Source organism: Fundulus heteroclitus, chromosome 13 (assembly GCF_011125445.2).
Source record: "Fundulus heteroclitus isolate FHET01 chromosome 13, MU-UCD_Fhet_4.1, whole genome shotgun sequence".
Taxonomy (NCBI): Eukaryota; Metazoa; Chordata; class Actinopteri; order Cyprinodontiformes; family Fundulidae; genus Fundulus; species Fundulus heteroclitus.
This window is the reverse complement of record NC_046373.1, coordinates 12,486,613-12,509,590: the sequence shown is the minus strand read 5'-3', so window position 1 is coordinate 12,509,590 and position 22,978 is coordinate 12,486,613. Positions and strand designations below refer to the sequence as shown.

The following is a 22,978-nucleotide window of genomic DNA, read 5'->3' as shown; positions in this document are numbered from 1 at the left end:
TCTGCACTCATAAAAGGATGGGAAAAGAAACAACATGTTAAAATGACAAATGGTGTGCAGTTAAACAGTCCCACGATGCCACAAGCCTCAAAACATCAGCAGCTTGTTAAAAAAAATAAAATAAAAATAATTATGTTTACCTACAGCACTCCAAATGTTTTAAAAGTTGTGTTTCTAATGACTTTCCTCCCAAAATTAACCTTTACCGTGGACACTTTAAGCACGTAGCCAACAACACGCACAGTGTCTGATTTCTCCCATGATTGGCTGGAGCGGCTTCCCCTTTCCACGTGACCACTTCCCGTCACAAAGCTGATGCCTAATCAATCAATCAGGCTCGTTAAGGCGCCGCGCGGCGCTCCAACTCCGCCTAAACACGAGCGGCCTAATTGACCAACTTTATTGGATTAACGGTGGCATGTGAAAAAAAAAAAATATGGAGCAGGACTGCGATTTAGCTGCAGAATTCGGTAAGGACACTCGGCCAGGCATTTAATTGTTTTATTGTTTAATTGGCTCGTTTGTGGCTCCCCCCCACCTGTCGGCCATGACGAGCTGTCGTCACTTTCTCTGTTTGTAGAACTTAGCGAGAGACTTATTTAAAGACATAGTCTCTGCTCCCTGTGGGGCAGGGAGACACTTTTAAAAGCCGTGTTATTAACATTTCCGACCCGTTGTCTGGACTTGGGGACAGGGTAGCAGGTTTAGCAGCAGCAGTTCGCCAGGTGGAGTTAATTAACCGAGCGGCACGAGGCCCTGCACACCTGGGACACCGCCTGGGTCACTGCGTCCTGCAGGTTCTCCAGAGGGAGACCAATCAGGTTTAATGCGGTCTGCAGGACAACATGTGAACCAATCAGAGCCAAGATTAGATTTTTAACTATACAATGTCATTTTTATGTAGCTTATACATGCAGGTGGGTTGAATATTAGAGCGTGTAAATGGCTCTTTTACAACACACGATGGGTCTCAAAGTGCGTACGCCTCTATTAAGACCATGATAATAAGGGATTGTACGCTTTCAATATGACATACATGTTGTTCAAGTCAACTACGGAAAAAAACAAAACAGGTTGCATAAGTCTGCACAGCTTTAAAATAAATCGGTATGTATCGGTTTAGCGTTTCTTCTTCTGTGGTAAAAGTCTATCAGCATGCCACGTTTTGACTGTGACGTTTTTACCACACAACCTGTGAAAGTACACCAATTTTTTTTTAGATTGTGAGGTAATCTGTTGGCCGCTGTATCTCTTAAGGTGACCCCCATAGATTTTTCTGTCCATTTTAGGCTTGGGTGCTGGTTAGGCTTTACAAAAAAGAAACTTAAATTGGATATGCTAAGTTGGCCTCAATGCGCTTGCAAAATAAAATACGTCATCCTTATCTTTATCTTTTTAGTTATTTAATTTTTTATGAAAGCTGAACATTTTTGGTCAAAGCTCATTGGTATTTTCAACTGTCCATGGATTTTTATTTTATTTACTTTGACCTCCTCCTCCCAAAAATGTTTAATAAAGAAGACCTTGCAGCATGATACTGCTACCGCCATGTTTCACTTTCGGTCTGGCAAAAGTGAAACAGTGTCCTGTTTCTGTGTCACACATTCCTCTGTAAATGTGGCCACAACACATTCTTCAACAAGGTTTAACTCATTGTCTCTGAGGACCCTGAATCCATCCCTCCATCTGTTCGTTCAGGCAGTTCGTCTGGACAACTAGACACAGACACTCGCTCTTGTTGGCAATTTTGAGAAGCCACTTCATGTTTTCAGGTTGTGTAGCCCACATAAACACAGGAAAACATGGAGACTCCATGTTGAAGACCCCAGGCCAGGATGTTCTTGCTGCAAGGCGGCAATGCTGACAGCTGCATAGTGCTAACGCCTTATCTGATGGATATTTTTCTACGAGATCATTTTGATCTTGTGATGCTTTGTAGCAGTTCTTTAAAGGATCCTGATTGATAACAGTCATGAAAGTCCTAAAGGGACGGCCAAAGTCTTTTATTTCAGTTTCATCAGTCATAAGATCTGATGGAGTAACTGGATAAGGCTGAAAGCTGAAAAAAATAAATGTTTCAACAAAGTATTAGTATTAGGTGGACTCGCTAATTTAACCAGTATATTGCTACTGGTTAGTTTTTTGATGTTTTAGCATCTGACGGATGTGTTTTTCCAGGTATATTGTACAGGATATATACCACATCAGCACTTTAAAACTTTGCAACGGTTTATCATGGTATCAAAGTCTTAAAAAAATGGAAACTTAAGATATTATTATAGTTTTGTGTGCCTTTGACGACACTGTTATCAATGTTAAGTGAACACAAAACAAAGGACCAATGAAAGAAACTTATGTATTTAAAGGAAAATATTGTTGAATGATCTTGAGACAAACCCATAGATTTTGTAAATTAATAGAATCTTTTTTAGGTCAGTAACGTTAGTATTTTTATGTTTTTATGATTTGACATCCAACTTTTATGCAGAGACAACATACTCGATAAGCTCTCTATATATTGAATTAGAGGAGGGCTTAATTTTTTCTGGTCGCTTTAGTGATTGTGAACCAGGCTATAGGTATATATATTGGTAAAAACATTTAGAAAACTGTTTTAGTTTGACATCTTTTGTCCAAAAGTGATAATCTTAACAGAGATTAGATTTAATAAAGGAAGAGAGTATTACTGTATTTATGTACGTGCATTTTTTAACCAATTTGCCAATGCTACTGAAAACTATTTGAAAATGGTATGAAAAGATCAAATACTAACCGTGAAGAGTTTCTCTGAATGAATTCAGTCTGTGGGAGATACAATTTCAACAAAGTTAATATTAATTCTAGTGGACAAAGTTTTAAATTTCTGAAACTCAAATCATATACAAATATATGTACTAAATCCTCAAACACATTAAAATCCTAAAATAGTTTTATAGAGTAAGACAATAAGGCTAACACAAAAGGTCAGATCTACAGACACATTAGTCAAAAGAGAAAAATCAAGAGTGATTAAATGTTCTGTCGTGTAGCTGAGTTGGCAGTATTAGTATATTATTTTAACTGTAAAGTACTTATTTTCCTTTTTTGTTATGTTCTTACCATATTCCTTATTAGCAATGTTCCTTTGATAATAAATAGTGTTTTTGTTTATCTTTTACATTTACTGTACCGAAATGAAGTACCAAATGTAAACCATGCAGAGCCAAAAGGGGAAAAAAAGTTGTAAACGTAGCTTTTCATTTCCAAATTATACTTGAAGCAGGACAAGAGCCCTAACAGTCTTCAAATGATTAGATAATCTATTTATTTTCTTACTTTGTATTTGTATTTCTTACTTTGTGCAATATACTTTTAAGTATATTGCACTTAAAAAAAAAAAAAGGATTTGTGTGTTTGAAAATATGCGTCTCCAGTCCAGTGTTTCATATCTACCACCTTTGTTCTTCCTTTTGATTCTTGTTGATTTATTTTGCATGTCTAACTTCCTCCAAAAATTAAATCAGCCGTAAAACGCCTTAACATTTGTTCTTTTTGTTTTTAACCAACGCTGAAATTCACACATTAATCATGAAGGAAGTTGTGAAATACACAGCCTTGCAAACATATTTCTGTCCCCCTGAACCTTTTTCCCATCATAATCACAAACTAAAATGTATTGTTCAGATTTGATGTGATTAAAGATAAACTATAGCATAGTTGTGAAGTGGAAGGATAATGATGCGTGATTTTAAAGATGTTTTTACAAATGAAAATCTGATCTCTGGAGCTTGCATTTGTATTCAGGCTATAGATACTTTGTTAAATCACCTTTCCTTGCAGTTACAGGTACAATACTTGAGCTCAGTTACAGACTGATGTTTTTACTCTTTGTTCTCTGCTAAGCAGCGCAGGCTCAGTCAGATTGGATGGAAAACGTCTATGTTTCTATGTTTCAGTCCAAACCCTACCCTTGGACATTTGTGACGTGCTCAACTAAGAGTTGTACAGATTCTCCTACCTGAACTGCTGATCTCTGCAGCTCCTCCAGAGTTAGCAGGGTCCGTTTAAACTTCCCACAACGTCCTGCTGCGTTTTTCATGTTGCTGTTTTACTATTGTTCACAGAACCGCTGTATTTAGATTGAGATAAAATCACACACTCTCCTGACTTCTGAATGCAATTGGTTGCACTGGATTTCATGTATTGAGGGAAGTGCATTAAAGTTTGATTATAGTGTGACAAAATTGAAAATGGCTCATACTTTAACAAGACACTGTATGTAAACCTGTTGGACCACACGGTGGTAATATCCCCAAAGTAGAGCAGTCACAGCATTCCCTTTGTGTCATTGATGCTATTATAGCCATTTATTATGAAATTTTATGCTCAGGTCTGTTCATCTGGTATCACTGTTATCTGTGAAGCACAATAGTCAAATCACAAATCGCTCAATAACTTAATTAATTTCCCTTTAATAAGGTGTCTGACCTGGACAGTTCATATTTGTTCCGAAAAAGTGCTAAATATCCCATCGTAAGGACGACGCTGAAGAACAAAAGATCGTTGAGGAAGCCGTGTCACGTTTTACAAATCATCTTTATTTTGGAGTTCTAGTCATGCAGCACTTTAACACTTCTTCAACCTGTTTCAGACTGTTCAAGCCTGCTGTGTGAGGAGCTGGAGGATTTGGAAAGTAAGGACTCCGAAGAGAAGCCGGGCGGGAGAAGAGAAGAAGGCGATGAGAAAGTGTTAAATCAGAGGGATGAAGAGACGAGAGAGGACGCGGCGCATGAAGGGAGGAACGAGGGGGAGGAAGACGGGGAAGACAAAGCTGTTGTGTCAGAAAACGAACTGATGAAGGATGAAGCGGAGCAGGTGAAGCCTGGGAGTAGGCCGGAAGCAGAGGAGGCACAGGATGTTCAGATGGAAGAGAAAGAGACCGAGGTTAGCAAAGAAACAATTGTTGACAAGCAAGTGAAGAAAACTGTGCAGAAAAAGAGCAGGAAGCGACGAGGGAAGAAGCAAAATGAGCATGTGAGACCCAGGAAAGCAGGAAAGGAGGGTGTCAGTGAGAAGCCGGCGGAGCAAGAGAAAAGTCAGAAGCAGGAAATGTCAGTGATGAGCTCAGAGGAGAACCCGGCTCAGTTTGAGCCCTCTGTTGGCCTGATGAACACCTGTGAGCTGTCTGATCAAGTCTACCTGGGTATCGGGGCAGCTGGATTGTATTTCCCCCCAGTGCCTGTCCCAGTCCTGTACCCGTCCCAGACACCAGTCCCCATCCAGTCTGCAGCGCCTCAATCTCATGGGACAAAAAGAGCCTACAGCCCCTCTCAGCCTCACAGCCTCCCCCAGCAGAGCTCCCAGACCCTTCAGGTGAAGTACTGTTGCTGTAACATCTCTTCCACTTTTAGAAACAAACCTTTACAGATTACATTTTTTAATGGGTTCTGTTGGTTTGAGTGTTCTGCTGAGCCCGATTTTTTTTTTTTTTTTTTTTCTTTTTATACCACCCTCAGTTTTAAAAATACTCCCGCATATTTTTGAGAAACTAACAGGTGTTTGATAACTAATTTGCCATATATAATTACAGCCTAATGTGCATGAAATGATGCACACCTACAAACGTCTGCGTTATTAATGAAGCACCTGCGAAAATGTCGTTTGGATATTAGAGCTTAATTTGTGGTGTGTAGTTATCAGTTGGTAATGGAGCTTCACTGAAGCTTGTAACAAGCTTGTGCAAACTCAGATTGTGTTTCCTCATCATTTGCCAGCACAGCAGCAGCAACTTCAACACAAAACTTCTTTTGTTCATGTTTTAAGCTACAACAATTTGGACTTTCTCTTCTATTTCAGGACTCTTTCCACAAGAACTCTTTCCAAAATCAAAGGACTTAGACTTAGACTTAGACAATTTTATTTGTCATTTTGTATGCACAGAGTGCGTACAGAACAAAGTTTCGTTGCATACAGCTTTGTAAATTGCAGTAAAAGTTAGATTACAGTTTTAGGTGCAGCAGAGATTTAAAAGTAAACATAGATTTAAAATACACTATAAAAATGATTGAAATGTAAACAATGCAGGAGAAGGTCACAGTATACAAACCATTGAATGTGCAGAATTGGGTTGTGCAAGGGCATTTGTGCCAGGATGCTTTTAAGGACTAAGAGTTCGGTAGCATTTATAATGCTAGATAGAGATGCAAAGTGTGCAAATATGCAAATGTTGTGCAGAGTTTATGGGTTGTAGTTCAGCCGTTCAACAGCAGTTCAACAGTCTGATGACAGCAGGGAGAAAGCTTTTGCAGAACCTGGTGGACCTGCAGCAGATGCTGCTGAACCTCTTCCCAGAGGGCAGCAGGGAGAACAGTCCATGGTGGGGGTGTGAGGGGTCCCTGATGATGTTACGGGCTCGGGACACACATCGCTGAGATGAAACATCTTTTATGGAGGGAAGAGGAGCCCCGATGATCCATTCTGCTGTCCTCACCACTCACCTCACGTTCTTCCAGTCGGAGGCACTACAGCCTCCACACCACACAGAGAGACAGCTGGTCAGAATGCTCTCTATGGTGCTTCTGTAGAATGTCGTGAGGGTGACCAAACTAATGATGGCTGATAGTGACTTAAAATTTAGCTCCATATTGTAAGGTAGTTATTGCAGCAATGATCAAATATATTCAGATAGAACAACACCCCTAGGAGGTGCTGGTGCTGACGGGTCTTGGGTGGAGAAGATGCTTCCCAACCTGACCTGCTTTTGCCGGTCAACCAGGAAGCTGGTGATCCACTGGCAGATGGAGGCTGACTGGGTTGATGGTGTTGAAGGCTGAGCTGAAAAGGCCACAAGCTGGATCCAGGCGTATGTCCTTGGGTGGTCGAGGTTTTTGCAGCAGGGAATTCAGTCCCAAGCTGACTGTATCATCTGCCAACATGTTTACCCAGTAAGCAAACTGCAGTGGGTCCTTCAGAAACTTCAATGCCAGTCGTTCAAAGGATTTCATGACCACAGACATTAGGGCGTAAGGTCTGGAGTCATTTAACCCCATGGTGGTGCGTTTCTTGGGGGCTGGGGTTATAATGGAGCATTTAAAGCAGGAAGGAAGCTCACACAGCTCCAGAGACACACAGCAAAAAGGAAACTAAAAGTAGGTAAAATCCTCTTGAAATTAGTGTATTTTTCATTGATTTGAGCTGGTAAATCAGACTATTTGCCAATGGAATAAGATATTTGCACTTAAAATAAGAACAGTTCATCTTCCTCATCTTATTTCAAGTGCAGAATGTCTAATTATCTTATTTTAGGGGTAGAAATTCTCATTCCATTGGCAAATAGTCTTATTTAGCTGTTCAAATCAAGGAGAAATATACTAATTTCAAGAAAATGTTACTTACTTTTAGTTCCCTTTTTGCAGTGCAGGCTCAAGATTTGAGTAAAGACTGGAGCCAGTTGGTCAGTGCGGGTTTTCAGGCAGAAGGGGTAACACCATCAGGTCCTGTGGCTTTCCTTGACTTCTGACCCTTACATCTCCCTCAGTGATCTTTAGTGCAGGTAGAGGGTCAGAGGTGTAGGGTTTGTAAGGTTATTAGTGGGGGATGTGCAGGTAGTCCTTTTGTGTGAGAGGGAGATGTGATTGGCTGGTTTTCAAACCTACAGTCGCTGTTGAGGTTGTAAGCTAGTCAGGGGGTCACCACATGGTGGGGGTAGGGCAGGCTTTTTAGCCAGAAATGGTGTTCAAGGTTCTCCAGACTGAAGTAGGGTCATTAGGTGAGAGGTTGCATTGTAACTACTCACTGCATCGTCTCTTGGCTGCTCTGATCTCCTTGTTGAGATTATTGTTCATACAGGGCCCAGTTCCCACTGCTGGGAGCCTCTTCTTTGAACCAGTGTAGCTTCCTCAGATGTGAAGGGTACCACGGTTTATTATCGTATGTGCTAAAGGTCTGCACACATATGTCCTCACAAACCTGATGTATGATGTCATGGTGTTGATAAATGCATTCAGGTCAGTGGATGAAGATTTAAAAGCACTCCAATCTGTGCAGTCAAAGCAGGACTGTAACATCTGCTTTGGGTGCACTTCCTCACCGTCCTACCCACATGCTTAGAGATTTTCTCCTAGAGATGCATGTGGAACAGCTCAGTTTACATCTTTTAAAGTTGTGTAACAGTGATCCAGTATGCTTTTTAGTGCTGTATAATATAGTGTGCAGTCTCTGATGTGTTCTGTGAGCCAGGTTTCTATGAAACAAAGGGTGGCAGATCCAGGAAATCTGGGTTTCTTGAGCTGAGAAGGTGAAAGCTGTCCAGGGAGAACTGCCTGATGGTTAGACGTTGCTGTCTGCTGAAAATCACTGTAGTGTAGTAGCAAATTACAGTGGAAATGCATAAAAAACAAAGCAGCTTTCAGCTTTAATTATCTCACTGTCAGAGCTTTACAAACATAAATGTTTGTAAAGCCCTAATGCAGAATTAATTTTTGCTCTTATTGAACCAGTAGCAGAAAAAGTAGTTTGAACAAAAAAAGTTAAATTCCCAATTAGAGCTGCACTATATGTCAAATCAGTCATTATTACAAAATTAATATATGCTGTGTCACATTCTGCTTGGATGCAATATTTGGTAGGATACAATAACTCAAGCAAACCCTGTCTGGTTATATCAGCCAGTTATGAACCCTAACGACCCTTAATGGACACAATTGATGTATATATTAGTGGGCAAGCTGCTAAAGCTCGCAGAGTGGAGAGTACAATACATAAATGTACAACCCTAATCCCAAACATTTGCTAATTTGCTTAGATTCAAGTTTATCACGTAGGACCGATTTTTTTTGAAGATATATTTCCACCCAAGAGATTATAAAAAATACAATTGTGCACTTTCCTAAATCCAATGCAGGGGAAAAAACTATTATTATTGTTGCCTTGGCTAGACCCAAGTTCTTTCCAAGTACAAACAATTATACCCAGGGATTGGATTTCTTGGTAAACTGGTAATCTTTGATTATTTATCAATTGGTTTGTCAAACCAATTCTTATTAATTTATAATTTATTTTCTTTTATTTACTCAAAGCTTGTACAATCCCCATTGCAATTAATTTTCCAATAGAAATTTAAACTTCATTTCGTTAAAATTTAATTTATCTGTACTTTCAGTCATTAAATTGACAGGGGTTCAAAAAACAAACTGTGAACCTGTTTTTATACTTAACCATTTAACATGTACTTTTATATATTTAAAAATATCCACATAATGATGTGGATATTTTTAAATGGTTGCAGACGGAGAACCCTAGTTTGTCGACTAATTAGGCTGATTTATTTTTGACTGGACTCTGGACACCAGCCAGGTAAAGAGAGATTCAACGAGCTGCAACTGTTGTTGCATCCATCAATCCTGTCGCTTCGTCCATTTCAATTTGACTTTAATGTGCTTTGCTGGAAAGAAAGAGGGAGCCGTGCTCACTGAAGATCTGCCTCAGTGCCAATGGCCATCTGTCACAATGGTTGATGTGTAAAGAGCTGGTTTAGAAGAATATTGGCTTTTCAGTGGTTAAAGTCATCAAAACGTGCCCATTTTGTGTCTGCATCCCTAGTGTGTTGTTAATGTCAGTCATAGTGCACCAAAGCTTGTTTAGATCGGTTCATTTGGTGATGATTTTAGTCAAATTATGTCTATAAAATGTGTGTCATCCTTGTTGAGTATGATTGTTTATTCAGATTAGTGAATGTGGTGGAGCTCAGTCAGTTATTAACTTTATGTAGTTATCTTCTGTTTTTGACAAGTTGTGTAAAAAAAAATTATACACGTCAAATTTTTTTTTGGAAAGTGCCTTGAGATGACATGTATCATGATTGGCGCTATATAAATAAAATTGACTAGATTTTTTTTTTTTTTTTTTAATGGCTTCTAGACAAGATTAACAACTTAAAAACAAGCATAGCTCTTACTTCATTCCTGGTCGTTTTTTTTTCTTTTAATAGACTAACTAATTAACATAAAACTGAGAAAATCATTATCTGCATGCTGCAGCCCTTGAGTGTAGTCGTGTTGGGAGTGCATAAAAAGACATGAGCTGTCAGCACTCAAAATTAATCGCTTGCTCCTTAAAGTCCTGAGCCAACTTCTATTGTTAAAAAAAATCACAGTCACATTGTTTTCAGTGGGTTGTAATGTTTTAATGGCTCAAAAAACAAAACAAAAAAATAAGATTCCATCTTGTTATCGGCAGCATTTCTATGCAGTCTGCAAAAAGTATGGAAAAACACCTTCAACTTGATTTAATTTTTTTCCAGGTATGTTTAAACTGAATGTATTTCTGGACTTTTATCAATATCCCACCAGGTGTTCAGCTTCCTTCATGCAATTTTTGCTGGATCCATATTTCATGCCTGTCCACTGTTAATTTATTTGTCACTAATTAATAGGCACTTGTCAATTAATACTCTAAAGATGGGCTTAAAACTACTCTGAGAGCTCATGTTTATGTGGATTGCTGCAGATGGAGATAGCTCAAGGGTACTCCACTCGACGCTCCATTCGATACAGCAGCAGGAGCCGAGGTCGGGCGCTCAGCTTACCTCTTCCACCAGGTTCTGAGAATGTGGACAGCTGCCCACTACCACCTGCCCCAAGGAAGAAGACACGGACACTCTACAGTACAGGTGAACAGCGTCTGTGTTTGGATTCAGCAAATCAGAAAAAACGTGTACACAACTCTGTTTAAAGTTTCTATATCCTGCTTTATTAAACCTTCCAAAGTTAACTTTAGGGATATACATATATTATGAAATTTTGCCTTTGGCAATACTGAGTAATCATTTGTTATCAAATATTAGTTTTTTTCTGGTTTTATGTTTCCAGCCTGGAAGAAAGACGATTGCTTTCATGATGTTGCCCTAAAGCCTCTGCAGCATGCAACCCTAAATCGTCATTACTGTTACAATTTATCAAGTGGTCTGATTTCCACCCAACAGAGACGGGTGGTCTTACTGTAGGAATCGTGGCAGTTTTTTGACTTAATCTCCCAAACAGTCCCCTTTGGCACAGGCTGAGGTTCACCAAGCAGTCATCCTTCAAGTGACTGCTCACAGACAAGCACAAGCTAGCAAGCACCCAAAAAAAAAAAATCCAACCACTTCGGGCAATAAGACTCTCTTTTTAGGAAGGCCAAACAAAGTCTGAGACCTCTCGCAGCCGAAAAACACATTTAGCAACTGCTTTATTTGTGGGTATTATAAGATATATATCTAGATATAGATATATATATATATATATATATATATCTATATATGATAATATATATATATATATATATATACTATATAATATATATATATATATATATATATGTATATATATATATATATCTATATGTATATGTCTATATATCTCTCTGTCTATATGTGTCTATATCTGTGTGTCTATCTCTCTGTCTCTGTCTCTCTCTCTCTCTCTCTCTATCTGTATGTATGTCTGTCTCTCTCTGTCTGTCTGTCTCTCTCTCTCTCTCTCTCTCTCTCTCTCTCTCTGTCTCTCTCTCTCTCTCTCTCTCTCTCTTCTCTCTCTCTCTCTCTCTCTCTCTCTATCTCTTCTCTCTCTCTCTCTATATATCTCTCTCTCTCTCTCTCTCTCTATATGTCTGTCTGTCTGTATGTCTGTCTGTCTGTCTGTGTGTCTCTCTATATATATATATCTCTCTCTATCTCTCTCTCTCTTATATATATATCTATATATATATATATATATATATATATATATATATATATATATATATATGTATATGTGTGTGTAAAAGCCAGTAAATTAGAATATTTTGAAAAACTTGATTTATTTCAGTAATTGCATTCAAAAGGTGTAACTTGTACATTATATTTATTCATTGCACACAGACTGATGCATTCAAATGTTTATTTCATTTTATTTTGATGATTTGAAGTGGCAACAAATGAAAATCCAAAATTCCGTGTGTCACAAAATTAGAATATTGTGTAAGGGTTAAATTTTGAAGACACTTGGTGCCACAAAGTAATCAGCTGATTAACTCAAAACACCTGCAAAGGGCTTTAAATGGTCTCTCAGTCCAGTTCTGAAGCCTACACAAACATGGGGAAGACTTCAGATTTGACAGCTGTCCAAAAGGCGACCATCGACACATTGCACAAGGAGGGAAAGACACAAAAGGTTATTGCTGAAGAGGCTGGCTGTTCTCAGAGCTCTGTGTCCAAACACATTAATAGAGAGGCAAAGGGAAGGAAAAACTGTGGTCAGAAAAAGTGTACAAGCGATAGGGATCACCGCGCCCTAGTCAAGATTGTGAAAAAAACCCATTCAAAAATGTGGGGGAGATTCACAAGGAGTGGACAGCTGCTGAAGTCAGTGCTTCAAGATCCACCACCAAGAGACGCTTGAAAGACATGGGTTTCAACTGGCGCATACCTCGTGTCAAGCCACTGTTGACCAAGAAACAGCGCGAAAAGCGTCTCACCTGGGCTAAGGAAAAAAAGAGCTGGACTGCTGCTGAGTGGTCCAAAGTCATGTTTTCTGACGAAAGCAAATTTTGCATTTCCTTTGGAAATCGAGGTCCCAGAGTCTGGAGGAAGACAGGGGAGGCACAGGATCCACGTTGCCTGAAGTCTAGTGTAAAGTTTCCACCATCAGTGATGGTTTGGGGTGCCATGTCATCTGCTGGTGTTGGTCCACTCTGTTTCCTGAGATCCAGGGTCAACGCAGCCGTCTACCAGCAAGTTTTAGAGCTCTTCATGCTTCCTGCTGCTAACCTGCCCTATGGAGATGGAGATTTCAGGTTCCAACAGGACTTGGCGCCTGCACACAGCGCAAAATCTATCCGTGCCTGGTTTACGGACCATGGTATTTCTGTTTTAAATTGGCCAGCCAACTCCCCTGACCTTAGCCCCATAGAAAATCTGTGGGGTATTGTGAAAAGAAAGATGCAGAATGCCCAAAAACGCAGAAGAGTTGAAGGCCACTATCAGAGCAACCTGGCCTTTCATAACACCTTAGCAGTGCCAGAAACTCATCGACTCCATGCCACGCCGCATTAATGCAGTAATTGAGGCAAAAGGAGCTCCAACCAAGTATTGAGTATTGTACATGCTCATATTTTTCATTTTCATACTTTTCAGTTGGCCAACATTTCTAAAAAATCCCTTTTTTTGTATTAGCCTTAAGTAATCTAATTTTGTGACACACGGTATTTTGGATTTTCATTTGTTGCCACTTCAAATCATCAAAATTAAATGAAATAAACATTTGAATGCATCAGTCTGTGTGCAATGAATAAATATAATGTACAAGTTACACCTTTTCAATGCAATTAGTGAAATAAATGAAGTTTTTCAAAATATTCTAATTTACTGGCTTTTACGTGTGTGTGTGTGTATGTATATATATATATATATATATATATATATATATATATATATATATATATATATATATATATATATATATATATATATCTATATCTATATCTATCTATATCTCTATATCTGTGTGTGTCTGTATCTCTATATCTATATATCTATATCTCTCTCTCTCTCTCTCTATCTATATATATATATATATATATATATATATCTATCTATATATATAGGAAACTTAACAGAACAACAAGGAAGTCTTTCAAATGTAATGAATTGAAAATAGAGCTGTTTTGTGAAGATCTCAGATGTTTGCTTGACAAAACTAATAAACAAACAGCATCATGAAGACCAGGGACACAGCAGACAGGTCAGAGATAATGTTTTGGAGCAGCGATGGTTCATAAAACAACATCTCATGTCTTGAACATTTCACAGAACACTGGCCATCATCTGAAAATGAAAGAAAATGACATAATAGGAAACTTATCAAGATAAGGCCATCCACCTACGTTGACAAAGAGAGCATTGAAAAAAAATCTGCCAAAAGGCTCCATATTACTCTGAATACATAGTTCTAGTGGTGAAACATGGTGGGGGCAGCTTCCTTTGCTCAAGCATTGACAGGGAGCTTGTTGGAGTTAATTGGAAAATGGATGGATAAAGAATCTGTTAAATACAGCAATAGACTTGAGAATGGTATGAAAATGTACAACGTCCTTAAATATACAGTCAAAGCTGCAATGCAAAGGTTGAGATGAAAGCACATTATGTCACCGAATGGCCCAGTCAAAGTTCAGATCAAAATTTAATTAAGAATATATGGCATAACCTAAAAATGTACATTTACTAACACTCTTTATCTAATCTGACTGAGCTTGAGCTTTTTGCAGCAATTTCAGTCTCTAAATGTGCAGAACTGGTAGAGACAAACTTCACAACTTACAAAAGGTATTGTCTCAGGGCACCAAATACTAATCTTTTCAGATTGTTTATTATTTTGTGGAAGTTTTTAAAATTATGTATAATTTTTGTTTTATTTCACAATTAATCATGACTGTGTTGTCTTGTGACATAAAATCACAAAACAACACATTTTCTGTGGGTGTAATGAGGAAATGCTCAAAGGTTCAAGGGTTACAAAATGTTACAAAATGGTTTTGGAATAACACATCAGCTTCTCAAGTAGCTGATGTGTATATGTGTGTGTATGTTTGGGGGTTTCAGACCAGCTGGAGCATTTAGAGGCGCTGTTCCAGGAGGATCACTATCCTGATGCAGAGAAGAGGAAAATTATTGCTGCTTCAGTTGGTGTCACCCCTCAGAGAATTATGGTCAGACTGTCCTGCTCTTTTGATTTCCAAAAACTCCAATTAAGACAATCATTATTTGGTCGTCTACTTATTGCAGAGAGTAACAGATGATTAATACGCAGAAAACCCATATTTTAGTTCTGCTTGCTGTTTTTCATTCTTGTTAAAATCAGTTTCCACATTCACGTCAACACTCGTGGTTTTTCCTGAAATTTATTTAATCCTACTCTTCTCCATGTTGCTATATGTCAGGTTTGGTTTCAGAACCGCAGGGCGAAATGGAGGAAAGTGCGTTCAATCACAGCGAAGGCAGAACCTGCACCAACTAAAGCTGAACACAGCACGAATAGTCCAAATCACAAAGTCAATCCCCAGTTGACCACGCTGACATCCACCAGGTATTTCAGTAAGAGCCTAATGTGCAGTGACTCTGTTCTAGGTCATTTTGCTGTAAAATTCACAATTTATTTTCCTTTTTTTTGTTTGTTTAGGAAAGGAGTGCCTTCTGTTTCTGGTCACTTTACTGCTTCCGTACCACAGATTACCTCTGCAGCTGCTTTTCCCACACTGTCCACTCAGACCCTTCACTCCTACAGTAAGCTGTTGGACAGCCTTAACAGCCCAGGTACGTAAATATCAAAACATCCTGTAGTCAGAATGAATTTGTGGGATTTTTTTCTAGTAATAAATTGTCTTTTCCTGATTGGACACAAGCTGCATTCCTTTAAAGCTCATTAGCTGTGGGTTGATTAGTTTGTGATCATTTGGAAAGCCAACTCTTAATGATTAAGTTATGAAACAAACTCTGCCCATAGTTTTAATATGGATAACTATCCCAGAACAAGTTTAAGGATAGAGAGATGGATAGACAGACAAAATACAATTTTATTTATTTATTGGTTTATAAGCACTGATATCTGTAGCTCACTGCGTCCAAGGAATTAATGAATAAAGGAATGAATCGTCACATTTTTAAGTGTTGCTTTTTGCTCAACATAATTTAACTGCAACCCTGCAATGACTTGGTTTGATTCATTTATTTATAAGCTGTTGCAGAAAGCAATGATCAGACAAGGGACTTTTAATTAGGGTGTGTGTATATATATATATATATATATATATATATATATATATACGGTTCTGAGACTGTTGTATATGATATTTCAATATACAGTTCAGTCTATAATTACAGCATTTGTCACTCACCGACATTCCAGGTTTTATGTAGTTTTATTTTTTTAAAGCAAATATTTCAGTGTTTCAGTATTTAAGTGTCATATTTGAGGAGTTTTATAAACATGGCAAAATCATTTCCATAGGTTTGTGCAGGCACCTGTTGTGGGCATTCTTGGCAGTCTTTCTGAGGCTTTTATTTTGTTTAGATCGATATTGTAATCATATCGTATTGACCAAAAATAACAAATTATTGCCATCTAAGTTTAGTCCATATCGTCCAGCCCTACTTTGAATTAGTACCTTCTGCTGCTGTTATGTTTTACCTAACAACTTATTTCTTAGTATAATAATATGAATTATTGCCTTGTGGGATGTTGTAATTAATATGTATCCTTTTTTATTTGTTTCATCTTTAAGGTCAGAGTAGAGGGAGAGAAATGGGTTCAGGGAATCTGTTGGAGTATCATCCCCCCCGTCCCATGCACAGCCCTCCCCCTCTGCGACGAGCCAGCCTCCCTCTTTTTCCTGCTGGCTTCAACTCTGTTAGCCAGAATCCCCTTCTCCTCAACACCCCGGCCCCCGCCCGTCCTCTCCTTCTCGATGCTCTGGAGAGCGATGCCTCTTTAGCTCATTATGACACCCAGTCCCAACAGAATGACACCAGGTAAGTTTAAAACTCAGTTAACTGTGGTATTAATGCTAAAAGCAATTCAGACATGAATCAGTGCAACAACTGACAGGGAGACTGAGCGTAGGCAGAGAGGGATCCTGTGAAATGATGATGGCTCACACAGAGTCGGTTGTACGAGAGAGTCGGTGACAGCTGGTGGTCTGAAATATTTCAGAAGTCATGCTGCGAGACTGTTGTAGTTAATAAGTTGATTTGAATCAAGTCGGCAATGTTTTACTGCAGCTAGAGTTTCCACCAATGAAATGGGGAAAACTCACAAGACCCCCATTTGAAATAAACTAAGCAATCAGTTGACCCAAATCCTACTCCGACCAAAATGCTTTTGCTTTAAATGAACACACAAGGCATATTCTGTCTTTGTTCTGGGTTGGTGAGGGGAAGAAAACTCCAGACAGAAAAAGACTGGAACAAATCTGAGAACCTCCAACCTTAACCCCAGATGTTACCTGCCAAGTTATAAGAGCTGCAGGTGCTGAGCTGACAGTTTCTTGGACTGATGGTACTGTAAGCTTAAACCTTGCAATGCTCTGTCAGCAGCATTCACTTCAACCTCTGTGGAGCTATGTGGTTATTTACTTATAATATTTGGTAATGTGTCTTTTTTTTTTGATGCCCTCAGCCTGCTGTATGACTTTGCGGAGAAGCTGAGCCAGCAGAGCAGCTCCTTGTCTTATCAGCTTCACAACTCCTTTCCAACCAGCCAGCATCAGCCTCAAACATCTGGACCCCACATGCCATTCCTCACTCCATCGCCCTACCTTACGCCCAACCCTCCAGATTCCAATCCTGCCTCATACCTGACTTATGGACCTGGAGGCAGCTCAGCTGGACTGGTGACTTACTCCACAGGTGGTCACTCCTACTATCAGTCCCAGAGCACCGGACAGATCCTGTTACAGCCCGCCGGTCGCCATGGTGAGACACTGGGATGAGATTAGAGATATTTGGAAACTCATTAAATACACAACGTAGAGTGAGCATGAGAAAATGTTTTTATGTTTAGTTGTCTTTCTAAATCATCACTGTTTTCAAACAGGATTAAGAAAATTTCTCAATTTAATGCAGTTATTACTCAGAGCTTCAGATTGTGGTTTCTGCTCTTCACTGGAAACAAATTCTGGCTGCTGTGATGGGTTTGTGCACATAGCAGGAATAACCTGCACATCTGGGGATGCACTGAGATACGGGCTGTAAAGCAGCATATGGTCCCACATATGTAACCAATCTAAATAACCCAAGACGAGACAAAGGTCTGTGTGAAGAATCTTTGATTGTGTGAGCAGCTGAAATCCAGCACTTAGCAATAATAATATTAATTTAAAAAAACTTAACAAGCTTGTTTTCAGTTCTTTCATGCTGGCAGACCTAAAATATATGACACAGTACCATTGTTTCAGCGAGATAATTTGTTTATACGTTTATCTTGTCTAATCTATCTTACCCGTCTAGTTTTAACTCTGTATCCTGGGCAAACGAGACCGCACATAGTCTACATCTAGATTTCTCTACATGCAAGTCATTAAGTCATTCTCTAAAAATAGTCTATATCCTTAGTTTTAAGAACATTTGGCTTGGGATTCCAGACATTATGTGCAACATATTTAAAAGCCTTTTTCTGTCACATGCTGTACAGACATTTGGTGCTGAAAAGAGGCTGTGTTATGATTCTTAAATATATTTCTTGTAGCACAAATGCCATCTGGGAAATTCTCTAGATATCAATGAACTGTACTGGATGTAGTGATGGTTCACAAAGGAATGACACTCAAACTTTGTTTTTAAAGAATCTGTAATCAATGTAAAATAATTCAGTTGAGGTTGATTCGTTTTTATATATTGTGGTTTTCATACTTTTCTCAGTCGAAGGTGGTTCTAATGCCAAAGAGCATTGAAAACTCTTTTATGTTTTCACAAAAGATATAGGGGTTTCATAAATCTCAAACTGATTTTCAAATAAAGCTGTTCCGTTTAAAGCAATCCAGTTCAGAAATAACACTTTAAATATGAAGCAGTGAACTAGAAACCAACTTAGGCAGCAGTCGTCAGCCTCGGTGCTCAGCCATCAGTGGGCTGCTCACTCCTCATTGTCTGGAAATTAAATTTAAGCAATGTATAACTTGTATGGTAGTTGGTGATGTAGGTTTTTTTTTTTTTGCTCTGTGCCTTTGCTGCTCCCTGACAGAATGGCACTCTGGTTGATGAGCTACGATGACCGAATCCTCCAAAGATTACAAAACCAAAAATTGGTGGTTGGCTTAAAGTAAACCTGTTCTGTGTTGTTGGTCTTTGGGAATTGTGTACATTATGATTGAGTATAAAATGTATGACGAGGGGCAGAAGAGAGTGATGACAGCTGTAGTGTAGTAAGACATTAATGAGGACTAGCAACAACCGCTGGGCTTAAGGAGAGATTTGGGATGAGAAAGAGAAGAAGCATGCAGGTCAGGTAGGTCTTCTGAGCTTCTTGTCCACTCTTTTAACTTTTTGGGTTTTCCGTGATGGGTAGTGTGATGCAACTGGTCCTGGCCTGTCCTTACTGGACAGGCCAGGCCTGTATATCTGTTTGCATCAATATATTTAGTCAATAAATGCAAGGACTTTGAAAAAAAAGGACTTAGATTTTATTGAGATTTTATTGAGCTTTGTGGGTTTGTCACCAGCACTGCATAAGTTGAACACAGACTGGATTGGGGTTGGGCTTTTGAGTCAGTGCATGGCTCAGCAGGGATCCCCCCCCCCCCAACACTTCCTAAAAAACACCCTGGGCGATTTGCTGCTGGGCTGCTCTATGGCAATCCTCAAGGGTTGTTTAACCATCCATCCATCCCTTTTCTACCACGTCTATCCCTTGTGGAGTCGCAATGGGTGCTGGGGCCTATCTCCAGCTGTCAATGGGCAAGAGGCGGTGTACATCCTGGACAGGTCGCCAGTCTATCACAGGTTGTTTAACCAGTATGTATAATGGTGCACATTAAATATTTCTCATTGATGTTACAAGTAACCCCAAACATAATGATTTATTACATGTTTGTTAAAGAATGATAATGGGGGGGCATCCAGAAATACTTAGTTCTGTCTTCCAGGCTTCCTGCAGTGTTGCCACTTCCGCTTATTATCAGTAACCATGGGCTTGTTACTTTATAGTATTCAGGGTTTCCCCCAGAAAATGGGCTTATCCTGGTGGTCGGTGTCGTTGTGTGTTCAGGAAGTCTGCATGCAACCGTGTAGCGGGGGGCAGCATGGACGTACTGTGCGTTGAGCTAATAACAGCTAGTGCGTTATTAGGGGGGTAGAGTAAAGCCTGGAGGGCCACCAGGCTTATAATAAGCTTGGGGGGGGGGGGGGGGTCTGCTATTTACACGGTATAGGTAATAGAGCTGGTTAATTGTGTCTCTTGCTATAACTGGCAACACTGGAGTGGCTTCCCAACTTTCATGCAACATTTTTTCTGAATGCAGTGGTCTGGGCACGGAGGGATAAAATAGTCTCCTCATAAGCTTCCACTGCTGTGTATATGTCTAAGTTTAAAAGTCATTTAGCCATAACTAAAACAGCTATCCCATCAAACAGGGAGTGCTGCACATGTTTGTCATGTGCCATCTGTGCATGCAGCACCTTTTGACTGAAGACATGTGACTCAGTCTGAGTGACAGCCATTGGTTATTGGTTAGCGACGTATCGGTTAGTGTTAGCTTCCTTATGACAGTTTTGGGCCAATATTAATATTGCTGTCATTCCTGATAACCTATATGTACCAAATTGGTATACAATAGTGAAGTAGAGGGAAAATTATACATGGTTTTTTTTTGTTTTTATAAATAAAAATCTGAAAATGGCATTGTGCAAAAGTATTCAGCCCCCTTGAGTTAATACTTTTGCTGCAATTACACAGTTGCATATGAGTTTGTGTTCTTCCACATACAATTCCAATAAAATATATTTGTTTGTGGTTGAAATGTGACAAAATGTGGAAAGGTTCTAGTGGTATGAATACATTTACAAGCCACTGTACCCTTTTGACAAAAACGACCACGTTGCTGACATTCTTTCTCTGCTTCAGTTAAACTCCCCCAGTCCTGTGCTGCATCACTGTCATATACCCAAACAATTTCCACATTGCCAACCTGACTAATATCTGCCATTACCAATGTGAATGCCAGTATATCTTGCCTCCCTACATATAATCAATATATTTCACCAGAATTTGGGAATAATTGTTGCTGTTCTGGTTTAAATAAAAGCATTCACAACATACTGTGCTTTTTTTTGTATATACGGTATATGTTTTAATTAATGTAACCATAAAGCTGTTAAACTTCTGTAGTTTTACTCAATATTATCGTACATTGAGAATCCTGTACCAGCCCGTGCCTAGCCCACAGGGGATGCTGATGTTGCTTCAGTGATAAACTCTCCATTTTTAGAAAGTGTTTCATCTGCATGGGAAATAAGCAGGAAAGACCTGCACTCCGTTGTGTGGAACAGAGGCTGTTTAAAGACAAATGCTGCTCTTAGTGTTAATATTTTCTTAGTAAAAAGCTTACTTATCCTAGTTTTGAAGTTTTCATGTTGTATTTTCCCTCTTTTAACAGGAGCGATGACATCATACCAGTCATATCCATGGAGTAATTTGTATAGTCAGCCATCCATCCAGCAGCATGCCCAGTGTCCTCCCACATACTCAGCCAGCTTGGGATCTGTTGGAGACCACCAGACCCAGTCTACATCCAGCCTGCCACTGCATTCTGTATTTCAGGTGGGGGAGCATAACCCATCACATACCAACTTGCAGCAAGCAGCAGAGACCCAGCAGCACACTGCCTCCAGCACCGCCACCACTGTCCTCCCATCAGTGTCAAGCCTGCGGCCCTCCTGTTTCAGAGTTGAGAGAACACTGACCACAGTTTCATCGCTGCTTCCCTCTCAGGTCAGCGCCACGTCTCCTGAAAGCCCTCCAGCACCCTCCTGTGTCAAACTGGAGTATGACAGCCCACGAGAGATTCACAGCCACTTCCACTGTGACTTCTCCCCAATACATTTTTGAATCCTTGTTTGGGTTTAATTTATATGTTTGTGTGTAAATTGTTAAATGTTTTCCTGTATTTTGTATTACCAATACAGTATTCTCAGTGGAAACATTAGTGTCTCAGGGCTCTGTTGGGCTGCATAAAGCAAGGCTTTAATAAATGAAAATGGTAAGATTCTACATTTTACTTTTTTAGCTTGTTTTTAAACAAAATTTCATATCAGATATTTCATTCAAAAAATTGTAGTTTTGGACCATAAATGCACAACTTGGTTCTTACTCTGTACACATAACCAAGTGTGCACATGTTATATTGCTTTCTTCTTGAGCACCACAGGAAAAAACACATTTGTACTGAGTTTGACCATGATAAAGGGTAAAGAAATAAACTAGAAAGAAATATGTAAACAAATGTAAAAGTAAAACCTTACTCACAAAAAATGGGAAGTTGTGCACTTGGTTAAAACTGCAGAATCTTTTACCAAGTTAATGCAATTGGAGTAAATTAAGTTATATAGTTTGCTTTTGTGCCTTGGATTTCAGCGAGGTATGGACTATGATGTAGGCTAGTAATTACATATAAAACAATCAACTGCATATATAGAAACACAAATGGATAAATGTAATAATTTCCATGTTCATATTAGTCAAATCAATGAGTAACTTTATTGTGTAAGTATTGACATGCAACAATGCAACAGAGTGTTTCTTTGGGATATTTAGCTGGTTAGAAAGATACATTATTAGAGATAACCTATGAAGGCTCTGTACAGAAAACAAACTAAATTGAACACTAAATCCTATTTTTAATGATTACTGTAGTCTAAACATTTGGCAGCTCTGCTGAATAGACTGCCTCATAGTAGTACCTGTTGCAAGTAAGGTTTGCATCTGATGCAAACGATTAATCAAAAAGCTTCAATCAGGGGTGATTGCGATAGAACACCTCAAATACCTGGGCTGTTAACATTTCATTGCATGTTAGAAATATGGGAAAGTCAAAAGAATAATCTAAAAAGCTCAGGAACAAGATTTTCTTTCTTGCACAGATGAGAAAAAAACAGACAAAAAGTAACCAATGCCCCTGAATGTTCCAAGAGACACAGTTGGAAGCAGAGCTTAGACGTTAAAGGAACAATAAGTACATGGATGTGGCAGAAAGAGGCTCTATCGACGTCTGCCTCACTGCAAAAGCTCTTCAGCAATACTTGGTGGCAGCAGCCACTGGGGTTTCAGTTTCCATAGCAACCAAATATTGAAGGGCTCCATGCCCGACCTCCAAGGTACACCAGTACTGACCCAAAAACACAAGAAAGGTCGGCTCCAATTCATTTACAATTAATGTAAATAAACCAGGGAGGTTTGGGGAGTCTGTTCTGTGGGGCGCTGAATCAACAGAGGATCTT

General features: G+C 39.2%; 1 protein-coding gene across 1 annotated transcript; it reads left to right on the top strand.

Annotated features, from left to right (window-relative positions):
* Positions 1-314: 314 nt before the first annotated feature.
* nobox (NOBOX oogenesis homeobox) lies at positions 315-22,169 on the top strand. Its single transcript, XM_036145075.1, has 9 exons — positions 315-470; positions 4,631-5,352; positions 10,486-10,648; positions 14,594-14,700; positions 14,932-15,077; positions 15,171-15,304; positions 16,273-16,519; positions 17,166-17,461; positions 21,139-22,169. The coding sequence occupies exons 1-9, from the start codon at positions 437-439 to the stop codon at positions 21,588-21,590; spliced, it is 2,301 nt and encodes a 766-aa protein (XP_036000968.1). The 5' UTR covers positions 315-436; the 3' UTR covers positions 21,591-22,169.
* The last annotated feature ends 809 nt before the right edge of the window (positions 22,170-22,978 follow it).

Excerpts from the sequence above, each read along its gene's own strand:
- nobox (XM_036145075.1), top strand. The coding sequence starts at position 437 with ATGGAGCAGGACTGCGATTTAGCTGCAGAATTCG. Across the intron at positions 5,353-10,485 it reads AGAGCTCCCAGACCCTTCAG|ATGGAGATAGCTCAAGGGTA; the intron begins GTGAAGTACTGT and ends GGATTGCTGCAG. Across the intron at positions 15,305-16,272 it reads GGACAGCCTTAACAGCCCAG|GTCAGAGTAGAGGGAGAGAA; the intron begins GTACGTAAATAT and ends TTCATCTTTAAG.